This window comes from Lygodium microphyllum, chromosome 23 (assembly GCF_053477565.2).
Source record: "Lygodium microphyllum isolate KBCC chromosome 23, Lygodium_microphyllum_v1.1.10, whole genome shotgun sequence".
NCBI lineage: Eukaryota > Viridiplantae > Streptophyta > Polypodiopsida > Schizaeales > Lygodiaceae > Lygodium > Lygodium microphyllum.
In genome coordinates this window covers 93355514-93381578 of record NC_141157.1, presented here as the reverse complement: position 1 = coordinate 93381578, position 26065 = coordinate 93355514, and the positions used below count along the sequence as shown (strand labels likewise).

Sequence of the window (26065 nt, the reverse complement as noted above, 5' to 3'; positions counted from 1 at the left end):
GATCTTCCTTCCTCTGCAGCCTACTTCATTTGCGGCAACAAGGTCCTAATTCAGAGCCCCCCATGTTGCCAAGAGGAGACCGACTGCCATATGGTGATCTGGAACCCCCAGGTCAGAGATTGAGACACGGATACAAATTGGCAAGCGTCCCCACATCCAGTGGGCTGGTTGGGAGGCCGGCCCTACTCCTACCATCAGGACATGGTGGGAGGTGTACAAGATGGTGGACCCAAGAGGTGTTGAAACATGCATCAAATTGTCAAAGAGGAGTTGAGCTAAGGAGAAGGGAGATTGACGCACCAATACCTCAAGAGTGGCTTGAACCCCCGATACAAGAGCCGGTAGAGGTCTTTTCCTCATGGAGTACCTTGGACACAAGTGCCTTGGTCTTTTCCTCATGGAGCCACACAAGCATTAAGAGGGGCTTCTAAACACAAAGAGCCAAAGATCCCAAGCATAATTCACCAAACAACTACTTCAAGCCCACCACCCAAACTATCTAGATGCAAACCACAACACCCACATGAAGCAGAGATTGCTCATATCTAGCGCATATAACAAGATGTTATGTATTATAGATGGGGAAAGAGAGAAGAAGGCCTCTCACGTGTACTCCACATTGTTAGAGGTTCTCTAATCTAGCCTCCATAGCTCTATGATGCCATGCGCAAATAGAGTTTACGTAGAGTAACCATCACTCATCACGACTTTACTCTTATAGCTTGCTAGGTAAGGACTAGCGGTGACTATACGTTAGTTCCTTTCAAGTTTTTACATGATACTAGAGACATAGGCATGTTGTATAATGACTTGCCTCATAGGCCATTTTGGCCTCTGGTAGATTTTTCTACTTCTTCCTTTCTTTCTCTCTGTGTGTGTACGCATGCACATGCCATCAGCATTCACTAAAGTAGGTTGTTTCAGCAATATCAAGCTGAAACATGACCTCATAGGGATTAACACTTGCATTAAGAAGATTGATATGGTTCTTCGCATAACTTATCAAGTTGGGGCAAGCATGTCTTTATATGCCCTTTTGGCTGAGAGACAATCTAACAGATAACTATTACATGTGACTATGGTTCAAACATGTAATACAATACGAATCAACTGGAGGCATTGGCTCACAAGGCATTGTTACTTCCCTAACCTCCCTCCAATTAGGCCTATTATGCATCCAAAGCCCAAAGCCTCTACATGCCTGCATAAAAGTCCTTCCATGATTTTGCTTCACTTCATGATGCTGTCTTTTCTTGTGCAACATTTTTCTTGCATGATAATCCCAAGGAAGCATTACAAACACCTTGGAGCAAATCTGAGGCATCATGTGGTATACCTTTTGATTGGTCCAAATCTGTGATTTGTTGAGTCAGCCCTCTCTCTTCCCCCTTGTTCTCTCTTAGGTATCGTTGTGCTTGATTTCTCTTGGTTTTGCTCAAGCAGTCACTAGCAACTCTTTTCTAGGACAAAAATTAAGGACACCAACGAGCAAATAAACTGTTCTTAAATAGTAGATACAGTATTCTTCAACATAAATAATTTTTCTTAATTAGTAAATGAAATAACAGCAAAACCAAGACATCTGCATTGGCAGTACATGAAGAGCCACCACATGTGTAACCACGCAAAAGATGAGACTAAAAAGTTCTCAATTGCAGCTACATTAAACTTTGTCGAGCGCAAAGATGCACATTTTTATGACTTCAAATTTCAGAGAAGAGAAGCAAACCTTCAATAAGTCCGGTAGTGAGCGACCAGCTGTGCCAAAGGAGTAGGAGATCAACTCTCTCTCTCTCTCTCTCTCTCTCTCTCTCTCTCTCTCTCTCTCTCTCTCTTCGTGAAGATAATTAAATTAAGTAGTAAATATTTACATCAGACCATCAGGTCAGCATTCTCTCTGTGTATCTCTTACTTTCTGTTACATCAGACCATCAGGTCATCCGAGAAACTCTCTCTCTCTCTCTCTCTCTCTCTCTCTCTCTCTCTCTCTTGGGTCCCTAAAGAGTAATTGTATCAATTACTAAGGAACATAAATACAAGTTTCACAAGATAACTATATGTACAACAAAGAAACTGCGGCATTCCAAGAAGCCAAGTCATCCCTGGAAATGAGGCCTGCATACTCTATGATACTAAACTGCCAATGAAGAAGACCTCTCAACCAGCCAATATGACTACATACTCCAGATTCCAGAATGAGAAAAAAAAGTGAATGCATTCCAGATAGTCCAACTATGCCGGCAGCCCCTGAATCGTAAAAAATGGAAAACAATCATCACATGTGGCTGCGCAAAGTCCATCAGTTTGGGTTTTCCAAAAACCACATCTCATGGATGCATGGTCACTCCAACAACATGACACTTAACATCAGATAGAATAGGTCATATCTTTCTTGTCACCGGGCAAGAGAAAAACCAATGATGACAAAGAACCATTGGAAATATTGTGGCTTGAGAGAGCACCAGCAAGAGGGAGACCACCCACCAGCATTCACTAAACAAACACTTGGATTTGAAGGGGGTTTTACTAAAGTTATCCTACCATCACCACGTATCTCCACCAAACCTACCTTTGTGGAGGTTCCAAAGGGAATTGCCCTTATTCGGCAGCCTGATCCTTAATAAGCACATGATATATTTAATTGACTAATGCATGCTCCAAGAGGAGCCATCCTTTAATTCTCCAATCCTGTCAGGGGCTATCCACATCTAAACAGGGAAAGGGCTGCTAAGCACACAAGGATGCCAAAATGATTCCCCATAAGTTATGAAACGTCCTTCAATTTGACCAAAATGACATCAAGTAGGCAAAAGCACATCAGAAATAAAAATCAACCCAAGCCTTGCAATTTTCCTTCCCAGGAAACAATCTTAGAAACAGCCAGTATTTCAGCTTGCAAAGAATTAGTTTGTAGGTGATCAGTGCTTGGATGCCGTGAAGACTTCTCAAGCACCACATTCCAAGAAAGGACTAAATGAGTCAATAACATTGAAGATTTAAGGTTTACAAGCTGATAAGCATTGCTAACATGCCACCATGAGGCCTAAATTTGGGTATTGCCATGCAGAATACTCCTGTATTCCAAAAAGAATCTCGCTATGGAAACCGAAGGCTGCAAACCAACACATGGCTTCAAATAAAGACCATTGGCGTGCTATTAAGATTGCTTCTCCCCCCGTTCTTTTAGGTGTACACATATGATTCCAAGAAATCCAAGAAATGTCAAAATGAGTAGTGTACTTTTTTCAAGAGCATGAAACAGATAGATTGTGTGATTTCCTACAAACTGATCTTTGACCAAGGTCAAAATGGGAAGGTACTATCAAACCATGGGCAACATGATTGTCGAAGCAACCTTTAGACACACATGGAAAGGCCATGCTTGTGATTTCCAATAGACAAATTTGTGAGCAATGTGAGTGGATATCCAATTGAGCAATTTCTTAGACGAGACTTGTACCCCCAAGAGATTTTCCTAGTGTCTCATAATATTGTCATGTGTTACCACTCTCTCTTTTTTTATCATGAAGACATTACCACTCTCTCTCATTGATCAGATAGAGAGTAACATCTTATGAGGAGAAGGAGATGGAGTGAATATAGCATGTACTTTAGTCTCCATTCTACTTTATGCTAATGATATTGCTTTGGTCTCTAAGTCACAGGAGGGTCTATAGCGACATCTACGCACCCTTCAAGATTTTTGTATACAGTGTGGACTAACGATGAATATTAGGAAGGCCAAGATTCTAATCTTCCACACATCAGACCCTGTGAGGCAGTCAATTTTCACCCTAGGAGAGGGACAAGTGGAGGTGGTAGACTCATATGTTTACTTGGGAGCCACTTTTACTACGTCAGCAAGGAGATTCACTGTGGCACAAGTGGCCAAGGTTGTTTGACTCACATGAGGATACACTGCTTTTGGCCAAGCTGGAGCGACAGTGAAACCAAGCACATCTCCAGGGGCCCCGCACACAAAGATGGCTATTTAATACACTAGTCACACTGGCCACAATGTATGGTGCCCCAATTTGGAACCCTGGCTTGCCTACTTACTTATGGTCATAGATTGAGACACCACAAGTCATCATGCTCTCACGGATGATTCACAGCAAGCCATCGATACCGCATGAGATCATCAGAGTAGAGTTTGCTACACCCCCCATGATGATAGAGGCTCTCTTCCAAACCATCATCTTTATCCACAACATGCGGGCCATGCATCCAAATCAACTACCTAGGAGAGCATTTAAGGCTTCTCGACCATTAGCTCAGACAAGATGTGAGACCTCAAGGTATGCGCAGGTCAAGGAGTGGCTTATACGGAAAAGGTTCATGTTGGGTATTTGACTCACGCCTCACTTACGCCTACGCTCATATGGGAGTGTCGGTGATCAGTAGGACACTGGGGCACTTTTTACTCTCGGTAGGAGAGGTTTTTTCCCCCAGACTTATGGTCTTATTGTCGTATGTACTTATGTGCTTATGTTACACACTTATGTGCACTTAGTGTGTGTCGGGTGTGAACACCCCCTACAACCCTAAGGTTTAAGGGTTGTACTTTGTACTTTCTTGTTACACTCATTCAGTCTATTCTCTTGGGTGTCGTGCTTCACTCTGTCTCTCACTCTCACACTGTCTACTGAATCCCAGCTGCGCCTTGATCCTTCCATCTCACATTTGGTATCAGAGCTCAGCTCTGAGCTCACCACCTGTCTGCAGTCTGCAGCGCCAAGCTCCAGTCCCCAGCACTACTTGTGGTATCCAAGCGCAGCCTGTCTGTGGCCGCCTGCCTGTGGCACGCAACCTGTCCCTGCCCTTGTCAGTGAGCCAGCGCAGCTCCACCCGCCAGGTCAGTGCCACCCGCGCGGTGTTCGTCAGCCAGCGCGCTGTTCGTCAGCCGCAGTCCTCGTCAGCCCAGGCGCCGCCTAAGTCGCCTGTCGTCCAGACGTCACTTCTGACACACGTTTGCCGTCAGACGCCAAGGCTCCACGTCGTCAAACGCCAAGGCCCCGTTTCCTGCGCCGCCTGCCTGCTACCGTCAGCACTGTCACCTGCGTCTGACCAGCGACCAGCAGTCCACCTACGCCGTCTGACCAGCATGTCAGCCTGCTCCACGTCAGGTACATTTTAAACAAAAATTTTGAATTTTAGCCCAGAACAATGCTCTGGAAGAGGAGGTTCATACGCGGCAAGCACAGCACAGGTGTGGGATAAATTTGATGCAAATTTCTGGACTGGATCATCAGAAATTTTGGGGCTTTTGTGTATTTTGAGCACAGTTGCATATGAACTGCTGGTACAGTCACAAAATGACTGTTTTGACAGACATTATGGCAAAAATTTTGGGGATTTTGATATAACAGTGTTGCTGAGCACTGTTTGCACCTTGGGAAGCGTGCATTAAAAGACAGTTTTTTGACAGAGTACGCCCTTGCACATTAATTGCAGAATCGTGTTTGCTGCAATTTCTGGAAATTTGCAGATTTCCAGTCCATACTGCTTTGGCATTGCTCATTTTGTCTTTGGAAATTTGTCATCATGGCAAATCAGGGAGGTGATGTATTTACGTATGTCTCCAAGGAAGACAGATTGGATGGAAACAATTATTCGCTATGGTCATTCATGATGAAGAATGTATTAGTGGCCAAGAATTTATGGGATTATGTCAGTGGAGAGGAAACTCGACCGGGAGTTGTAGCTCCCGTTACTCCTCCTTCCCATGGCGCACGTGGACAAAGGGGACCTCAGCCCGCTCCACCTCAGCCACTTCCTCCAAGAACTGCAGCTCGAAAAGCTTGGGATACCCGTGATGCACAGCCCTTGTCGTTAATTGCTCTGGCAGTTCAACGGTCCATCATCCCTCACATTCGTTCGGCATCTTCTTCACGAGATGCATGGTTGACTTTGGAGCATATGCTTGCAGGAAAGAATGAGACTCGGATCTCTTTCTTGAAGAAAGAGTTGGAAACTCTGAAGATGCATGAGGGTGATTCTATGCAGGATCACTTAAACAAGATTCAGGACTTGAGGGAGCAGCTCATGAATGTAGATGAGTATTTTTCAGATGCACAGTTGATATCCACCACTTTGAATTCCTTACATCCTTCGTACTTGTCTTTTCATACTGCATTGAACCTCACCATGAGGATTGCTGAGCACCCACTCATGTTTATTTAGCTGGTTAGTTTGCTTCTAGAGGAGGAGAACACGGAAAAATAGTGGTGTGGATACTATAGTCTCTGAGCAGGCTTTTGTGGCAAGACAGAAAGGCAAAAACAGCAAGGTGAAAAATGCTCCACAGAGTTCTAGCACTTCGGGCACATCGCAGAATCAAACACAAGGGGGGATGCAAGCTAAAAAAGGCAAATTTTAAGTCTATAAGTCTGGGGGAAAAAACCTCACAGTTCAAGCAGCCAAGGACTTTTTGGAGGATATGAATAATATGTTAAAATTTGCTCAAGAAAATATTAAGAAAGCTCAAAATCGAGCTAGAGTTTATGCAGATCCTCACCGAAGAGACATCTCCTTTGAAGAAGGAGAATTGGTCTATCTTAAAATGCCTGAACAAACTAAAACCATGAAAGCAGGACGATGTCCAAAGCTTTCAGCCAGGTATTGTGGTCCTTTCACAATACTTAAAAATGTGAGAGAACAGGCTTACAAGCTCCAACTACCTGCTGGTAGTAAAATACATCCAGTTTTTCATGTAAGCAAGCTAAGGAAAGAAGCTGGGTGATTCGGATAATCTAAACTTAAATGATAAACTTAAGGAGCTATTAGATGATCAATCTAATCCACATGAACCAGAAAAACTATTAAATGTCCGTAACAGACAAACAAGGAATACTATTTATCAAGAATGTTTGGTTCAGAAGAAAGTTCAACATGGGAGCGAGTAAGTACCCTAAGGAAAAGGTTTTCCAATTTACAGTTGGACCTTCCAAGTATCGTTTTCGAGGGCGAAACTGATTCTTAAGGGGAAGGAAATGTTACATTAATAAGGTAAATTATGGGAGACAGACGTGAGGGATGACCGTCCGGCGGCCTTGGGCACCCGAACGGGGTTTAGGGGAGCCTAGAAAGTAAGAGAGTCCAAGAATAGTAGAACCACCTAAAGTTGACGGCTGGCAATCGGATCGCACTTAGAGTTGCCAGCAACTATCTAGGCAAGGTTGGGAGGAGAAACGAGTCTCGTGCCACTATATCTCAGGATCGTTAGACGTTTTCTGAGTGATTCGACTATTCGTCAGTACTTTTTCATATCCACGTATCACCACAAGTCATCATGCTCTCACGAATGATCTGCAGCAAATCATTAATACCACATGAGATCATTAGAGTCGAGTTTGCTGCACCCCCCATGATGATGAAGGCCCTTTTTTCAGACCATCAACTTCATACACAAAGTGTGCAACATGCATCCAGATAGACTACCTAGGAGAGCCTTTGAGGCCTCTCGATAGCTAGCTCGGGTAGTCCATGAGATTCATGGTATGCACACGTCGAGCAATGGCTCACTAGATATGGAATAGACATGGAACACCTCCCCCCTTTTCAGTATGACCCTAAATTCCCCTTCATACATCTCTCCCACACTAAGAGGAACTTGGACATGCAACAAAACCACACATGGATTTCACCTCAAAACCTCTTCTGCCAAAGACATCGTACTACAAGGAGGACTGCAACAAATGGTTTCATTGTGAGACCTAGATACATAGGTGTATGTATGCCACATGATATGTGAGTAGCCATTGGCTAGTTCTCGGTATCCTCTCATCAGTTGGAGATTAAGACTGGGAGGGCAGCACATATCCCCAGAGCTTAGAGGAATTACAAACTATGCCAAGAGGAGGTGAAAAGCAAGGAGTACTATATCTGTAGATGCAAATCCTATAGCATAGTCCGAGCTAGATACCCCATGCTATTTGGAGGAGACAACTCCCTCAAACTAGTCATGGAGTCCCCAAACCTATGTGTAAGATAGCCACCTCAGTGTGACTTTTTCTTGGGGCTCCAGCTCCTTTCCTTACCTTGCAGCAATCATTTCTAGATCTTCCTAGACACTCATTGGACACTTGACACTCATCTTAGTCGCTCTTGGCATTGGTCATTGACATTGGCATTGATCTTTGAGCTTCTTAGCTTTAGTTTGTGGCTGGATACTCAAGACAATAGCCTACTATCATAAAGCAAGGATAAACATTAAACCACTTTGAGAGCTTCACATATGCCACCAGGAGGCCCGAAATCGTGTGTTACCATGGCGTAGCCCGCTGTGCTCAAGAAAATAACGGGCTATGATAGTCCACGGGTGATGATCCACACACATGGCACGAAAAAGAGACCAACGAAGAGCCAGCATATGAGTTTCTGCATCCAAAATAGCTCCACCACCCATGCATTTAGGGGTACATGTATGTGACCATGAAATCCACGAAATGCCTACTTGCAGTGAATCCTTCTTCCATAGCATGAAACGAATGGGATGGGTGAGAGCCTTCAAAGTAGTAGGCGTCCACGGCAGCAATGGCAGGAAATACGTTAGCATTGGTAGCATAAGGATATGATGAAGCATTACACCGACATGATTTTTGAACAATATCGGCAAATAGCTATTGACGTCAATTTCTTGAAGAACCAACAGAATCTGATAGGGAGTTGACGTCCTGAAGAGGGTGGACCCTCAAGATTCAGCTGTAAGTGGTGTGGCGGACAATATTTCCCTAGAAACTGTCCAAATGTTAAATGTGATATTTGTGGAAAGTCGGGCCACTTAGCCGCTACCTGTTGGAGTAAGATTAGTTCCCTCCAACAAGGGAGTAAACAACCAAGTCTAGTTAATCATAGAGCGCAAGGTAGTAACCTCCAGCAAAATGATGGACCAAGACAAATATTGCAAAGGGGAAATACCACTATAGAGGAGTTACCACAAGGCAATGGAGTCAGCCTTATTGAGGCTGTACGCATCAATGGCGCCACTTTGAGGAGGACATGGAATGGCCACGCTTGCGACTTCCAATACATAAACTTCGCCGCCAGTTTTTGTGAAATCCACTCCAGTAGGTCCTTTGGCCGTACATCCACCCCCAATGGGTATCCAATATGCCTGACAATGGAGCCACGGAAAACCACCTGGCCCTGCCAGCCTAATGACTGTAAATCAAGCTCCGTGCAACTGAGAATGGCTGACTTAAAGGCATTGATGCGAAGACCAAAGCCCTGACCAAAGAGCGTCCAAACATCTAATGCCTTTCGAATGTTGTCCCTGTCCGCCTGCAAAATCATAAAGGTGTCATCAGCCAAAGATTGGCTAATGAAGTGCTGCCCCAAAGGAAGAGACAATCCTGCCAGCTGAGCAGAAGCCGCCATTGAGGATAACATTGAAAGAACCGAGTAAGTCGCCACTGCAAAGAAGAGAGGACTCAAAGGGCAACCCTGTCTGACCGAGTGCGCAAGGACAAATGGCTCTGTAACCCCACCATTGAGCATAACTCTTGAAGAAGCCGCAGCACTAATGGTGTAGATCAATCGGGACATCCGAGTACCAAAGCCCATAGCAAACATGAGATCTGCAATGAAAGACCAGTCCACATAGTCAAACGCCTTTTCCAAGTCCAATTGAATCAATACCACTTCCTAACTGGAGTGCCGCGCATAGTCAATAGCCATTTGCACATTTAAGATATTATGCAGAATGTTGCGGCCCTTAATGAAACCATATTGGAGAGGATACATAATAGCTGGAAGGTGCTTGTGAAGCCGATTCGCCAGCACTTTGGAGAAAATTTTATACATCGAGCCCATCAAAGAAATTGGTCTCCAGTGTTGCAGCATTGACAGCAAAGGGACCTTTGGAATCAGTTTGATAAGGCCTTCTTTCCATGAGGAAGGCATGACCCCTGTTTCCCAAACCTGCTGAAACATGACCGCCAATGGCTTCACCAACTGCGTGGCCGAGTTCTCAAAGAATTCATTAGTGAGACCATCCCAACCAGGACTTTTATCCTTAGGCAGGTGCAACAAAACATCCATAACCTCCTCCTCGCAAATATCCGCCTCCAAAGTGGCTTGCATATCAAGTGGAACCTGCCGGCGGACTAGATGATAGAAGACCGAGCGGGCATGCGTAACCTGGCTAGAAGGCGAGGGAGAAGAACCAAGAAGTTCCATAAAATAATTTCTGCACATATTGATAATGGTCTGCGGATCAGTGACCATGCGACCTTCCGAATCCTGGAGTCTAGTCATATTTTCGCGAGCCGGAGAAGCATGCAAGGCGCGAAAGAACTTATGAGACTGGCAGGCACTATCTTGCAATGTGTCAATCAAGTTATGCAGCTTGGCCTGCTGATAAGATTTCAACTGAAACACTTGAATAAGATGGGCCAAACACCTTTCCAGTGACAGCAGAAAATCATCATCTAGGGAATCCACGAGCAAGGAACGGACCAAAGCCAGTAAGTCCTCTGCTGCATGTCGACGTCGCCGACAAAGAGAGGCATGATGAATCCCATACTGCCGAGCAACCCGCTGCACATTAGAGAGCAGCCGTGCAAATGAAGCCAAGCCCTCAGAGGCGAAGTCCAATAAGAACCTCTCAATCAATTGCTGCATATAGCCCTGAAAAATTGGATGCTTTAAATAAGAGGAGTTGAAACGTAAAGGGAGCCTATCCAGCAACTGCATAAAAGGTGCAATAGGTTGTGCCCGCATCTCAAGCTGGAGGGGGAAATGGTCCGACAACACATATTGCTGCAAGACCTTCATTTCTAGCATCTCGGGAAGAAAATCATCCCCCTGCATGATATACATTCGGTCCAACCGCAACCAAGTAGTTGCATATTGTGCGGAATGAAAAGTAAACCCTGAAAAAGAAGGGTGGAGCCACGACCAAAGATCTTGCTTAAGTACGCGTAAAGCAAAGGAATTCCATACCCGGCTTTCCGGCGTATCCATTACCGAATGCCCTGAAGTGGACTGAGAAGAGTCAACACACATATTGAAATCTCCCATCAAAAACCCCCTTCGGCCAAGTGACATCGAGCCCTGCAAAGTCGACCAAAGATCCCATCAGGATGCGGGATCATTCGGAGCATAGAGGCCCAGCAACCATAAAATCTCTCCTTCAAATAAGACTTCAATTACCAGAAAGCGGCCCTGCACATCATTTTTAACAAGAACAGGCTGGTATTTCTCATGGACAATCATCAACATGCCCGAATAGCGTGTAGCATGTGTCCCTGCATAAAACAGACGGAATCCATGACAATCCATAACTTTTCCTGCTTCACCGTGACTTTTGTGCTCAATTGCACACAATACATCCCACTGGTTCTCATGCAAGACAGTCCACATGGCATGTTTCTTATGGCGAGAGCAAATGCCTCGCACATTCCACGTGGCTATCTTCATATATCTTCAAAAAAAGGAAGTCAGGAACGAGGCGCCTGTTGCCTCGATTTCACCTTTTCCGCGAGAGCATCCAAGACACCCTCATCCAGAAAATCAGCCAATACTGCAAACGAATTCTGGCGACCTGCTTTAGAGGTAGAAGGAAAATCCACTGCCTTGGGAGTGAGGCGGGGATAACGCCGATCCCAGGGTATAATCACATTACCTTTTGTATCAAACGCCAGCTTAGCAGGTGGGCCCTTGGGACCGTCTGTATAGACTTTCCTTGTAGACTGATTACGGGGGGCAGACGGGGCCATAGTACGCGCAGCCTGCTGCGAAGTGAACATTTCTTTCCTGCGCATATAAGTGCGCACGGAATCCTGTGAAGCATTAGGCCCAGGATCGGCCAGGCCAGCATCCAACTTTTTACCTTTTTTTTAACGTGCCTCAATCCAATCAGTGGTATGGGAATCCAAACCCGGGACCTGTTGTTTGCCTTTATCCACGACATTAGGTGGCTGAAGGGCCTCTTGTGCCTGGGCATCAAGCACCATGTCATCCTTAGGCAGCACAACCTGCGCATCCTCGGAAGACAGTTGCCTTTTAGGGCATTCGGCCATAAAATGCCCCAATTTACCACATGAAAAGTAGTGTCCTACAAGGTTGCCCCATTTCAGGCGAAAATGCAAAGGATGCATGCCAGAACAATTGAGGCGAAGCCACGCAGGCCTTTTCCTGGCCGTGTCCCATAACATGCATAAACGGTTTCGATTCATAGCCCTGAGGCTTGGGGGAACCAGCACTGTTCCCACAACTGCCATCGTATCCTTCAACAATGGCCAATAGACCACCGGACAATTTTCCACTTCCACCCACACCAGGCATTCTCGTTGAAGCAAACGCTGGAAGTCACCCATAGGGCCCCATGGTACAACATGGACCAAGCGGCGATCAAAGAATAATGGCAACTTGGACAGGAGCTCAGCTCGATGTGTTTCCGATTTCAACAGCACCTCATAAAAGCCGCGAGGTCCAAGGAAGATCTCCTCAACACACTCCCCTTGCAATAAATGGTGCATCCACTGGCGAATATGTGAAAGCACTGGGATCCTGCCAGTGAAGAAAAGTATAACGGCACGGTCATAAAACACCGAGAAGGACCGCAAGACTGATTTCGGGTCCACCGTGGCTTCCAGCACATCATCAGCTCCCGCGTCAGAAAAAGTTTCATTATTATGCTGGACATAATCGCCAAGCAGAGTATTGGCAAAGTCCAGCAAATGCTCCCAGTCAATCTCCTGCGAATCCACAGGATCAGAGGCAACCTGCGCATAGGAACGTTCCTGAGGACCCATTGGCTCGTCAGAAGTATGCTTGGAGTGTTTGCCCGCAGGTGGCAGTTCAAAACCCGAAGGCATCTCCTCCGTACACGGCACCATATCCTCCGGCTCCTCTTTATCGGAATTAGGGCCAAGGGCTGCCACCGTCCGGTCTAGAAAATCCATATCCAGGCCAGCCATACTACTGTCTTCTCTCTGAAGAAGTCGTCAGGCGGCAGTCGTCAGATGGGTCTCCAGGCAGCGCACAGGTCTAGGCGATCCTCTCTCTCTCACTCTCGGCTGCCTTAGCTCTGCACGCGGACGTAAAGCAAGGGACCACAGGCAAACAGGCGTGCACTTGTTCAGGCCTGCCTCTCTCTCTCTCTCTCTCTCTCTCTCTCTCTCTCTCTCTCTCTCTCTGTGTGTGTGTGTGTGTGTGTGTGTGTGTGTGTGTGTACAGGAGTACACAGGTCAGGTCAAGTCGATCCTGCAGAGGGTCGTTTTGCAAGGTCCAGCTTCACGCAGGGTCCAGTCGAACCTGCGCTGCCCTGGAGAAAGGGACCAGGCGACGCGCAGGGCAGGGCAGGGCGACACGCAGGGCAGGGCGGCACGCAGGGGGCAACGAAGGGCGACGGGGCAGGGCGGCACACAGGGTGCAACAAAGGGCGACAGGGCAGCGGGCAAGGCAGGGCGACGGGGCAGGGCAGCGCGAAGGGCGTTAGAAGCAGGCGACGGGGCGTCCGAGACAGCTGCAGCCCGATCAAGTCGCCTCTGTCTCTCTCGCTTGTTCACTCTCTCTCACTCGCTATGTGGCTCCCTCAGCCTGCATGCAGAAGCGGGGCAGAATAGCGCAGGCGCAGGCCCGATAGAGCCAGCACACGATGTCAGGTCGCCACAGCAGAAGGGTCACGGCAGGTCGCCATCCCTGTCCTCTCTCTCTCTCTCTCTCTCTCTCTCTCTCTCTCTCTCTCTCTCTCTCTCTCTCTCTCTCTCTCTCTCTCTCTCTCTCTCTTTCTGTGAGATGGCTGGAACGGGGGATACCACATCATGGTATGCACAGACTAGAGCTTGGTTTGACAGACATGGGCTGGACATTGATAGACTCCCACCTCTTCTATATGATACTCAGGCTCCCACTTACACCCTCTCTCTCTCTGAGAGGAACAGAGTCATCAGACAGGAGATATGGCATATTTATATACAGAGGACATGGGTCAACCCTGCACAGCCACTGCCATCGAAGATGGCACATTATTATACAGAGTTCTTGAGCATATCAGAGCAGGGATTCATAGAGATTCCGAGATATATGCAGATCTATATGCCACATCGATTGAGAGTTCTTATTGAACAGCTCAGGGTATCATCACATCAGCTTATGATTGAGAGTGGCAGAACCAGTGGCATCCCACGGGAGGAGAGGATATGCCCCCTTTGCAGATCAGAGATGGAGAGTGAGGAGCATTTTGTTCTCAAATGCCCAGCATACTCAAAGTTGAGATCTAGATACACATTGAGCAGCTCACTTCAGGGATGTATGACTGATATGGATCAGAGATCATTTGGCCGTTTTCTGGGAGAGGCATGGCACATCAGAGAGCACAGCACACAGCGGATCCCAGTCAGAGAGGGGCCCACCCAGACGACTATTACACAGTTCTTTCAAACAGACAAAGTGAGAGCTACTGTACCAGCCTCCAGCCAGACCTCCGGGCTCACACTACAGCATGCTGAGGACCAGCGTCCCGACGCTGCACGAGGATCCGTGGGTTTCGGACCCCACAGCCACACCGACAGGAGATCCGGAGGATTCTTGATCTACATCGACAGCAGACTGAGATCCGACGACACTCGACACATTGGATCTCAGATCTCCAGTTTGCTCTTTCTCCACCGCCGATGTACCACATCCTGCATCCAAGAGGGATCACCTGCTATTAGCGACTTCGACGACTGCTACTACATCCCAGGATAGTATATCTCCCTGCATCTGTTACATATACACATTGCACCACTTTATCACATCCGACAGTTGTTCCCCTATCACAGCCGACATTTGTTTCCCTTTTGTAGCCATTATCTAGAGTACCAGAGCTACATACGCACATACACATACACGACACTTATCACACTCACAGCACCGTATTTTCAGTTTCCAGTTTTTAGCTTTTCATTCAGCACTTTTATTTTGGATAGCTGGACCTCATCAGTTGTATCACAGTTTGTCTCATAGGCCAGTTTTCGTCTTTAGAAGACATTAATATACCTTTCTTTCTTTCTTTCTTTCTCTCTCTCTCTCTCTCTCTCTCAGACATTTTGTATGCAGCATTTTGGTTTCATAGGCCAACTTGGCCTGTTGTAGACGTTAATATAACTTTCTTTCTTTCTCACATGTACAGGTTGCTGACATCAAACAATAATTAGATGTATAAGAGACCGTCTAGCTAGCATGTAAAAGCCATATTCATCACTATGAAAAACAAAACCCAAAATAGGTCCACAATGTGAAACCAAGAAGCAAAAGATATATTGAAGCCCTTGAATAGTAAGAATATCCTACACCATCTCACACGATTAGTGATCAAACTCATGTGAATGATCCCTAAACATGGAGCAGCCACATCATGGATGACAAGCCCTATTGATCTCAAAGAAGCTACCTATCACAATGATAAGCCTCTAATGTGACCAATATGACCATAAATTCCAGAGGCAAAGTTGAAGATACAAACAAATCTAGTACACTAGATGTGCCAATATCCGATCCAATGTAAGAAATGAAAGAAATGTTGCAACTACAACATCTCAATCAGGGGCAATCTTTTGTCACTAGAATAGCAAATGGGTTTAATGATTTAATTAAAATAAATTCTAATTCTGGTACCCCTAGCTCTTGGCGCAATGAAACATTTGACACCAGGGCATACAATGAACAAGTGTGCAGGCTATGTGGCGGTACAAGGATAGGTCAAAAGGAACAAGGTGCAAGGTGAAACTTTCATTAAACTAAAAGTTTGCACATCAAAATTGAGTCACATTGAAAGTTTTGCCCAATGAGCAGGCGCTTAAGTTATAAAGAAATCCCTCAGTTTAATTGATTCGGAAACTTGATATTGGCTATTTGGAGGGCCATATCACTAGTTGGGAGGCCTCTATGGATTGGGCACCGTCACGTAGCAGGCATTGGGCAGAGCACAACATCATGGAGCCGTTCCAATGGACCTTCTGGCGCTGCCTATGGGATAGCTAGAGACCAAGGAGGGTATCGTATTTCTTATGGCTGGTGGCACATGGAGGCTTGACAATGGGAAGTTGGCTTGCCTAGATGCAGAAGGAGGAAGGTTGTAAGCGCTGCACACAGCAGCCTCTTGAAACCCCAAAGCACTGCCTTTGGTCGTGTGAGGAGGCACAGCTCGTATGGAGAGGAGCATGCCGCATCCTTCGCCGTATAGCACCCAACCTTGGATATATCTCATGGGGAGCTTTCTGTTGGCAAGCAGTCAGCCAGGGCCATCACCTTTTGTATGAGGCCGGGATGCACAACACGATATTCATCATCAAGGCAGGGTCGTATGCAGTAGTCCGTTTGGAGACTCCACCCATCCGCCAGGTGCTGGAGCCCACAGTAGACCGCTCTGAGGTATGGGAGATCATAGAAAGTCTTGCTAGATGGCATATCTGGAAGGCGCGGTGTCAAGAGGCTTTCGACGGAGAGAGACTTTCAGTACAAGCAACCTTAGCAGAGCTTTGGACCTCCATCATCCACTCCCTCTGTGGCCGTTGGGATCAGATGCAGGGCGAGTCCAGGGCTCGTCAGGAGCTCTGTTGTCATTTCATGTATACTTGGGGCGGCTAGGACCTGTTTTTCGTGATGCATGCAAGCAGCCCCAGATGGTGATACACCCCCCCTCCATGGCTTCTTGCCCCCATCCCCCCCAGACCGCCTTGAGAGGCTTGTATACATGATGTATTTGTGACTTTGCATGAGCTCCAGCTAGTCTGTTGAGCATGAGCACTCCGTTGTAATCAGTTTTTTTTTAGTAATATAATCAGCCACATTTTATTTGGAAAAAAAAAAGTTGGGAGGCCTCTAATAAGAACTCTAGATTAAAACCTTGCCCTAATACACGATCTTTAACTTCCATAACTGTAACAATCTATCACCCCATATTTTGAGGCCATCTCTACATGACTACACCTTATTAGCATTTTCAATAACCAATGTTTTATCTTCTATCATTTTATGGTATATTGCAATTGCTGAAAACTACAAAAAATCATCAAAGTGGGTAAAACTCCAATCTTGCCAAGGATCAAAGCCCTCAAAATCAGGAAGAGGAATATGCTTTCCAATTTTCTTCTCCAACCTAGACAAAACCAGCCAATGATTTCTAGGTATGCGGAAGTATTGGCACAGACAACGAATGAATAAAAATGAATGTTGCAAGGTTGTGGTCCAAAGTTTGGCATTTGGTCTACCAAGGCCCTACACATTGTTTTAAGCATGGCACTAGGGCTTCTTATACCCCAACTTTTCAACTACTTCCATGCCATGCCTCAAAGCATGGGCAATGAAGTTCCTAATCCAGCACTCGAAGAAATGGAGGATGATGCAACTGTATTGCTCAGCATAGAGTGGATGGGAACGCCCATGATGGGCACAACAACATTGCAAGCATCATTGATATCCTCTGTATACTTCAAGATAATGTCACAATTGGCCACTCAAATGGTGAGGCCTTTGTGGATTATTCCAACTCCCTCATAGTGACCTTGGATCAATACATTGAAACGATGCTTGCCAAAAACTCTAAGAAAGCAGACATTGATCACATGAAAGAGAAAAAGTGCAAAGAATGGAAGCTAAGAAAAGCAAAGAATTGTGAGAACATGAATGGATTGAAGCTCAGCTGAGAGTGAACTAGACAGTGTGGAGAGTGAAAGCACAACACCTAATGCAATAGATTGAAGTATAAGGTGCAAGTACAAAGTACAACCCTTAAACCTGAGGGTTGTAAGAGGGTTTTCACACTTGAAGTGTGTGAAACAGAATAAGTGCCCAAAATTGTGTAACATAGGCAAATAAAATAAAGGAAACAAATTTGGGGTTAAAAACCTCTTGTACATAGAGTAAAAAGTGCCCCAATGTTTTACTGAAGATCATGACACTCCCCTGTGAGCGTAGGTGTGAGTGAAACCCAACAAACCCCCTTGGGGTGAAGAGTGTTCAAAATACAAGGGTTATCCACCACCAAAGGAGATCAAATTTAAAGCATTGCAAAATGCTTCAAATTTGTCACGAGGAAAAGCTTTGGTAAAGATGTCTGCCACATTACTCGTGGTAGGACAATAGACAAGGCTAATATCTCTAGCATGTAGCCTCTCTCTGACAAAGTGATAATGGATCTCAATGTGTTTCGTGCGTGCATGAAACACTGGGTTCCGTGCCACTGCAATCGCACTCTGATTGTTAGTGACAAAGAAGTGGGCTCCGTGACAGATACATCCAGATCAGCTAGCAAGCCTCTAGGCCATACGCATTCAACTGTGGTAGTGAAAGCTACCTTGTATTCAGCTTCACGTTATGATATAGCAACAGTGGATTGTTTCTTGCTAAGCCAAGAAATACAAGATGAACCAAGAAAGAAACAATTGCTACTAGTGGAGTGACGAGAATCATAATCACCAACCCAATCAGAATCACTGTAAGCATGTAAGTGCAGTGGTCCCTCCTTGGCATAAAGCAATCCAAGAGTCCTAGTACCCTGCAAGTAACGGAAAACATGCTTGACAACTTGCCAATGTGACATACGTGGCTAATGCATATATCTGCTCAAGGCTGAAACTGCAAACTGTATGTCTGGCCTAGTGTTGCATAGGTAGATACGGCATCCAACTGCTGCAGTATATGTGTGTATATCAAACAAGTCACTGTCATCATGCAATGACAACTTCAATCCAAGTTCCATTGGTGTACAAACTGGCTTGCAATCCTGTAAGCCAAACCTCTCAAAAATTTTACTCATGTATCTCGATTGTGATAAACCAATGCCTCTAGCATCATGAATGAACTAAATGCCCAAGTAATAGTGCAAAGACCCCAAGTCTGACATCTCAAAAGTTTGCTGTAAATTTTGTTTGAATGCTGAAATCTGATCAGCATGTGTCCCTCTAAGTAAAAGGTCATCAACATATAGACAAATGATCAGCATGGATCCCCTCTCTTTACATACGTAAAGAGTAGACTCTGATGAGCTGTTTATGAACCCTTGGCTGAGTAAAAAGGCATCAATCTTTGCATACCAAGCTCGAGGAGCTTGTTTCAAGCCATATAAAGCCTTTTTCAGTTTACAAACCAAGTGTTTGGATCCCCATGTAAAAATGCAATATTTTTATCTAGTTGATGCATAGTCCACCCATAATGGGTAGCGAAAGCAACCATAGACGTAATGGTGGTCATGCGGTAGGTAGGAGCAAATGTCTCCTCATAGTCAATGCCTTTCTTTTGTGCATAGCCCTTGGCTACAAGCCTGGCTTTATATTTGTCAATGGATCCATCTGCATTCCTTTTCAGCTTATACACCCATTTTGTTACAATGGCTTTCTTCCCAATAGGCAAAGACACTAAATCCCATGTTTGATTCTTTAAGATGGAATCAAACTCAGCTTGCATTGCTGCCATCCAATATACACTATGTTGTGCATCCTCAAAACATTCAAGCTCATCATCATCAATTATATGTGTTGCCATAATAAACTCCATGGTATGTGCACCATCATGCATACGAGCTTGCCTTCTAGTATAACCAGCCATGGGAGCATCCAAATGACTATCTTTCATAGTCTATAAATACCATCTAGGCATTTGTCTAGCCTCCTAACTGTGTACAAGCTCTTGCTGAATTTCAGATTCAGCGCCTTGCTAAATATTCAGATCAACCATGGGCTGATTTTCAGCATTCTCCAATGGAGCAACTGACTGAACATTATATTCACTTTTGCTAAAACTCCAGCTGTATCACCAAATGAAATGGGCAACAGCCCTTCATATACATCACTGGTAGCCTCATGTGTCAAAACTAGCAAGGGATAATTCTGATTTTTCATTGAAAACCACATCCCTACTGATAAATACTTTTTTAGAGATAGGATCATATAATCTATATTCTTTGCTCCACAAAAATACATTCGACAACCTTGTTATCCAACTTTTTTCTTAGTACCATGGGAATGTGTGCATATTCAAGACATCCAAAAGTACAAAGTACCCAATAGAAGGTTTCCGGCTGTTTCAAGCCTCAAAAGGCATGATGTTTTTTAATGCTTTCGTGGGCCATCTATTCAAAACATGGCAAGCACACATAACTCCTTCCATCCAAAAACTATGGCAAGCTCTTTGCTTTCAACATACATCTAGCCATCTTCATGAGTGATTGATTCTTCATCTCTGCAATCCCATTCTGCTATGGAGTGTAAGCAGTAGTGTAGAACAATGCCCTTCTGCTTTAAAAAAGAATTCACCATAGAGGACATGTATTTCCCCCCTCAGTCCAAACGGAGAGTCTTCACCCTACCGCCAGATTGGTTTTTAACAAGTGCTACAAAAGCCAAAAATGCATCGTACACTTCTGACATTTTCATTAAGGAGTAGATTCTAGAACTAGTAGAAGCGAGTAAAGTCATCAATAAAAGTCACAAAATAGTAACAGCCACCCAATGACTTTGTCTGTATAGAGCCACATACATCTAAGTGCACTACCTGTAACCTAGTTGTGGCTCTAAAAGTAACATCACAAGGAAACGAAAACCGATGCTTTTTTTCCAAAATACATCTCTTGTACAAGTGCTCAAGAGGTCTCTCCAGGAGAGGTTAATCCATCAAGCATTTGTGTACACTATAAAAGCATCAAGCTACCATAGTTTACATGCCCCATGTGAGGATGCCATAACTCGGCCTGTAACATAGCACGAGTAAGAGTGGACACAAAATAGACCAATTGATCAACTGAGAGAGCATCCAACTCATATAACCCATGACATAGAGTGCTAGTCAAAACCAAAGTCATGTGTTCGTTACCTCTCACCATGCATCGGTCATCATCAAAGGTGACCTACAAACCACACCATGCCAAAGAAGAAATAGATAACAATTCTTCTTTATACCTGGAACAAACAAGGCATTTTATAGGCGAAGAATAGAGCCATCAATGGCTGTGAGCACAATCTCCCCAATACCTCTAGGCTCTAACAAGGTATGATGCATTGTTGGCACACTATATAGACTTGTCAACTAGGGCTGCAATAACAAAAGCAAACAAATCTCTGCGAGATGTGATGTGCCTAGATGCACCACTGTCAAAAAATCATGTGTTTGCATCCTCAATAGAGTTAAATGCTCTATCAGCCCAAGAAGAGTCATAACTGCATGTATAAAAACAATAGTCCCTGTCTGCAACAAAGGACACTACTTTGTAGCAGTAGAAGGTACATCAAAAACAGACATCCACAACTCCTCCTTGGCTATGCGCTTTCAACACTCAGTGATGTAGTGGTCTGGCTTCTTGCAATAGTGGCATTTGCCCTTCTTGGCTTGCGTGCCCCCTTGTTTCTTATTGCCCTGTGAAGTGCTTAAAGTCCCAAAGCTCTGAGGAGTATTCTTTGCTTGGCTGCCCTTGCCCTTCTAACGTGCCATAAAGGCCTGCTCAAAGGCTATAACATCCACACCATTGTTCTTTCGTGTTTGCTCCTCCTCTAGAAGCAAACTAACTAGCTAAAGGAAAGTAAGTGGCTGTGGGCAATCCTCATGGTGAGGTTCAAGGCCGTATGAAATGCCAAGTATGAGGTCGGCAATGAATTTAAGGTAGTAGATATCAATTGTGCATCTGAGTAATACTCATCAACATTTATGAGCTACTCACGCAGGTCCTAAATTTCTTTAGGTAATCCTGCATAGAATCACCCTCATCCATCTTCACTGTTTCAAGCTCTTTCTTCAAGAAAAAGATGCAGGTCTCATTCTTTCCAACAAACATTTGCTCCAAGGTCAGCCAAGCTTCTCATGAAGAAGCTACAAACCTAATGTGAGGGATAATGGAGCAATCAGCAACAAAGCCTATGCATCCCATGTATCCCAGTGGCTGAGCTGGAGCAGGCTGAACAGACTGAGTTGCCCTTTGTCCACATCCTCCTAGAAGAGGAGTAGCTGGAGCCACAACTCCTGGCCTCACTTCTTCACCACTGACATAACCCCAAAGATTTTTGGCTATCAACACATTTTTCATCATGAAGGACCAAAGTGAATAGTTGTTACCATCCAACCGATCCTCCTTGGATACGTAAATAAATACATCACCTCCCTAATTTGCCATGACAAACAATGCTGATCAAAGAGCAAAAGAGCAATGCCCCAAGCTGGACCAACCTAGAAATCTCAGAATTTCCAGAAATTACAGCAATTAATTAGCTGCAATTAGCGAATTGAAGCACACTCTGCCAAAACTTTGTAATGTACGCAGTCCAAGGTGCAATAAATGCTCAAGAATGCTATAGAAGCAAAAGCCCCAAAATTACTTGCCCCAAAATGCTCAAAAACAGTCTATTTCAGACTGAAACTATACTACATGTACCAATGTCTTCACAAAACCCAAAAGCCCCAAAATTCTTGACTGATTTGCCAAGAAATTTCTGCAATAATCGTGTCCCAGACACGTATTGAGACTGATTGTGCCTGCTCGGGCAAAAGCCCCTTCCCCATAAATGAATCTGAAATAAAAAATATTTTTTTTCTTTAAAAAAATTTTGTACCTCCGATTCAAGGCAAGAGGCCTATGCTTATGAAGATGATCTATGATGGAGGCTTGCTGGAGGCATTCGAGCACAAGAGATCATGCGGCACTGGTGGCAGGAGCAAGCACACAGGTGGGCCTGGAGCTGCAGATGGGCGGGTGCATGTGGCACAAGGGCAAAGGGACAGACACTGGTGGCGGGAGCAGGCACCGGCTCACAAGTGCTACTGAGCGCAACATTTCTGCTGTAGATAGACTGCTGGAGGAGGCACTGGGTGGCACACCAAGGAACGGGCAGCGCAAGAAGCAAGAGTTGCGGGCTGCACGAGGCGTTGCCCATGGTGGTGGCGCAGGCCAGAATGGCTGGCGCTCGCGCGCAGGAGCTGCTGTTGGCACCTGGAGATTGGTGGGAGGATACCAACTAACTGGGCATTGTTGTGGTGGACGTGATGGTGCTAGTGGCAGACCTGCTATCAAAAGCCAAGAAGCTCAATTGAAGGTGGTGGCCACAAGCTAACACTGGAGTGGCGGCTTAGGTGAGTGGGAGCTCGCTCTGATACCAACTGTGAGAACGAGAATGGATCGAAGCTCAGCTAAGAGTGAAATACATAGTGTGGAGAGTGAAAGAACGACACCCAATGCAATAGCATGAAGTGTAACGTGCAAGTACAAATTACAACCCTTAAACCTTAGGGTTGTAAGAGGGTGTTCACACTCGAAGTGTGTGAAACACGATAAGTACCCGAAACTGTGTAACATAGGCACATGAAATAAAGGGAATAAATCTGGGGGGAAAAACCTCTCGTATGGAGAGTAAAAAGTGCCCTAGTGTCCTACTGAAGATCACCGACACTCCTCTGTGAGCGTAGGCATGAGTGAAACCCAACAAGAATTGGGTGCATGTCAAGGAATGGAAGAATCTCCCATGTCCTTAGGCCTAGTTGTGCCATTCTATTCAGCTTCTTTCTAACCAAGTACTTATCTAGCAAATGTGGCGATCTAGAAATCGCTTACAATTGACCTCAGAAAATTGGCATTTTGTCTAGACTCTAGTGGGTGCCAATGAGTAAACAACAATAGATCTTGCCAAGAAGAGATCAAGTGTGATAACAAAACCGACTTAGGACATTTTATTCTTTGAGTAGAATTCAAAACATGCCATCAAAAGGCTTGCATATGTGTATTGCCATGAGGAATCCCTAATAAAAGCTTTCACAATACCCACCCAAGAGTCTTGGTCCAAATAAATGCCTTGTAAGAGAGCTAGTCGAAGAGCCTTCATGTGTTTCTTGGCTTCCAAAAGAGCAATCTCACCCATACACTTCAAAATAGTAGACATGGTCCCAAGACACCCGAGTCGACCCAAAGATTTCCTTGTTTCTTCTAGAGCATAAATCAAATTTGTTGCATGGTAGAAAGAATGAAATCATATTGATCATAACACTCTACGCCACCTTGAAACAAACATAAAATGGCCAGCCCTAAGATTTCCAATACACCAAGTTATTCCTTGTATGCCAAACATCCAACACAACAAATTATTAGGTGCTACATGCACCCCAATCGGATAGTAATGTTTAGTAACATCCCTCTAGGAACAATCCTACCTTCCCATCCCAAGTCAGTCAAATCTCTTTTCATATAGTTAATAAGAACTACCCTTTTGCATATTCATACGCGCAATGAGCGTGCTAGACCAAACAAAGACAAGCAGCCATAGCTCTGCTAGTGACAATGTTTTTCTCAACCCATAGAAACATGAAAGAGTCATCACGCAATGATTGACCAACAAACTTCGCATCACTAAGAAGGGTGAGACCCACAATACCTCCATCCAAGGCAAGCTTATCTAGTAAACTCAACATGGGATGAGTGACCAAAGCAAATAATATAGGGCTGAGAGGGCATCCTTGCCTAAAAGAACAAGAAAGAGCAATCTCTTCAAAGAACCCTCCATTAAGCACAATTCGTGCATTCCCACCTTGATTGATAGTATTCATGACATTAGTTATTTGAGGACCAAAACCCATAGCAGCCATGAGTTCTTGTAACAAAAGGCTAACTGACATGATCATAAGCTTTTTCCATGTCAAGTTGGACCATTACCACTTACTGGACAGATACTTGTGCATGGTCAATCTGCAATTGGACATTAAGAATATTATGAAAAATAATTTGAGCCTTGATAAACCCATACTACCGAGGATATGTGAGATATTGTGTTTTAGTCATGTTTGTACATTTTGGGTTTTCTTAGTGCAAACCCTAGCATCAATTCACATGGTATCAGAGCTGGTAAACTTCTAAATAGTATCATGCGGTTATCGTGGAGGCTTGGTTTGTGTGAGATACACAAACGACACGTAACCAATTCACAATGTCTCTAACTCTCTCCTCTTTGGGATCCTACACTGTCTTTTTAGGCTTCTCCATCATCGGAAGCCTTGAGTAGACATTATGGTCTCAACAAGGAGGCAACACATCATCACTTTCTTCTTCTTGGCTAATTTTTGCGCATTCAATATTCCCACCACACTCCTAGGAGGCTCGTGCATAAATCAAGATCAATCAATTAGGCTAGCCACCTCTCCACTCAAGGAGGACATGCTATATTCGAGACAACTAGCAACCCATCTTCATCATCACAACCAGACCCAATCTTAGGTTTATATAAACCCTTTCAGTAGTATGAAACAAAGCCCTTCCTTGTTTCTTCCTCTAGTGTGTAGGATCTAGATCATGAAAGGTTTGATTATATTAAGTTCAATAGAGGAGACTCTAGACCCAAACATACATCTATAAGTATACCCCGCACTATATCCTTTGTTTATTTTGAACATGGAGTTAGCATTTCTGGTTCCCAATTCCCTCCCATCCCACGCTCTTCTCCCAATTCTCTCTCATTTTCTTTCAATAGCTTAGGATTAAATTCCACAACTGCATCAAGCATGCTAGGATTAGGATCATCTATTTCCATCCATAACAATTTTCTTTTTCCACACCACATATTACGTACCCAAAGGTCAATGCCACTCTATACCCTGATACATCATTAGCAAGAATGCTATCCATTAACATTGAACCTTACATATAGCCACAAGTGAGCACGTTTGTCTATCCAAGGATAGTGGTGATTGGCATCACCCCAACTCCCCTTGGACATTCATCACCCACTCCATCAGCCTCTCAAACACAAGGATATCCCTCCTTTTCTTATATTGTGTCGTCACACACTCCATGGGTCACTCCCATGGCAAGGATTTCCATCCTTTGCCTATAGAGGCCTATCCCTCCTTGGGCTACTCATGCAGCTACCATGTCCATGCCCACAATCAATCCATTACCACTTTTGGATCCAGTGTGCACACATTGCACACACATGGTGGGCACTCTAGGATTCATTCCGAAGTGTACTCTACCACTCTTTCCTTCCCCCCCCTCAAAAAAACCCATCTTACCTACCCTACCCCCACTATTCCTCAACACTACCACTCCTATTGCTATGGCTAAGAATGCCTTTAAGAATAAGACTCATTTCAACGGGTTGAATTTCACCAC

General features: G+C 44.7%; 1 protein-coding gene across 5 annotated transcripts in view; it reads right to left on the bottom strand.

The window, feature by feature from the left end:
* Positions 1-26065, bottom strand: part of LOC148016470 (uncharacterized) — a 201062-nt gene that overhangs the window by 124908 nt on the left and 50089 nt on the right. For all 5 annotated transcript variants that reach the window (XM_087664333.1, XM_087664331.1, XM_087664334.1 and 2 more), the window contains exon 4: positions 1730-1758. In XM_087664333.1, coding sequence (XP_087520459.1) covers positions 1730-1758 — 29 coding nt within the window. The remainder of the gene's footprint in view (positions 1-1729; positions 1759-26065) is intronic.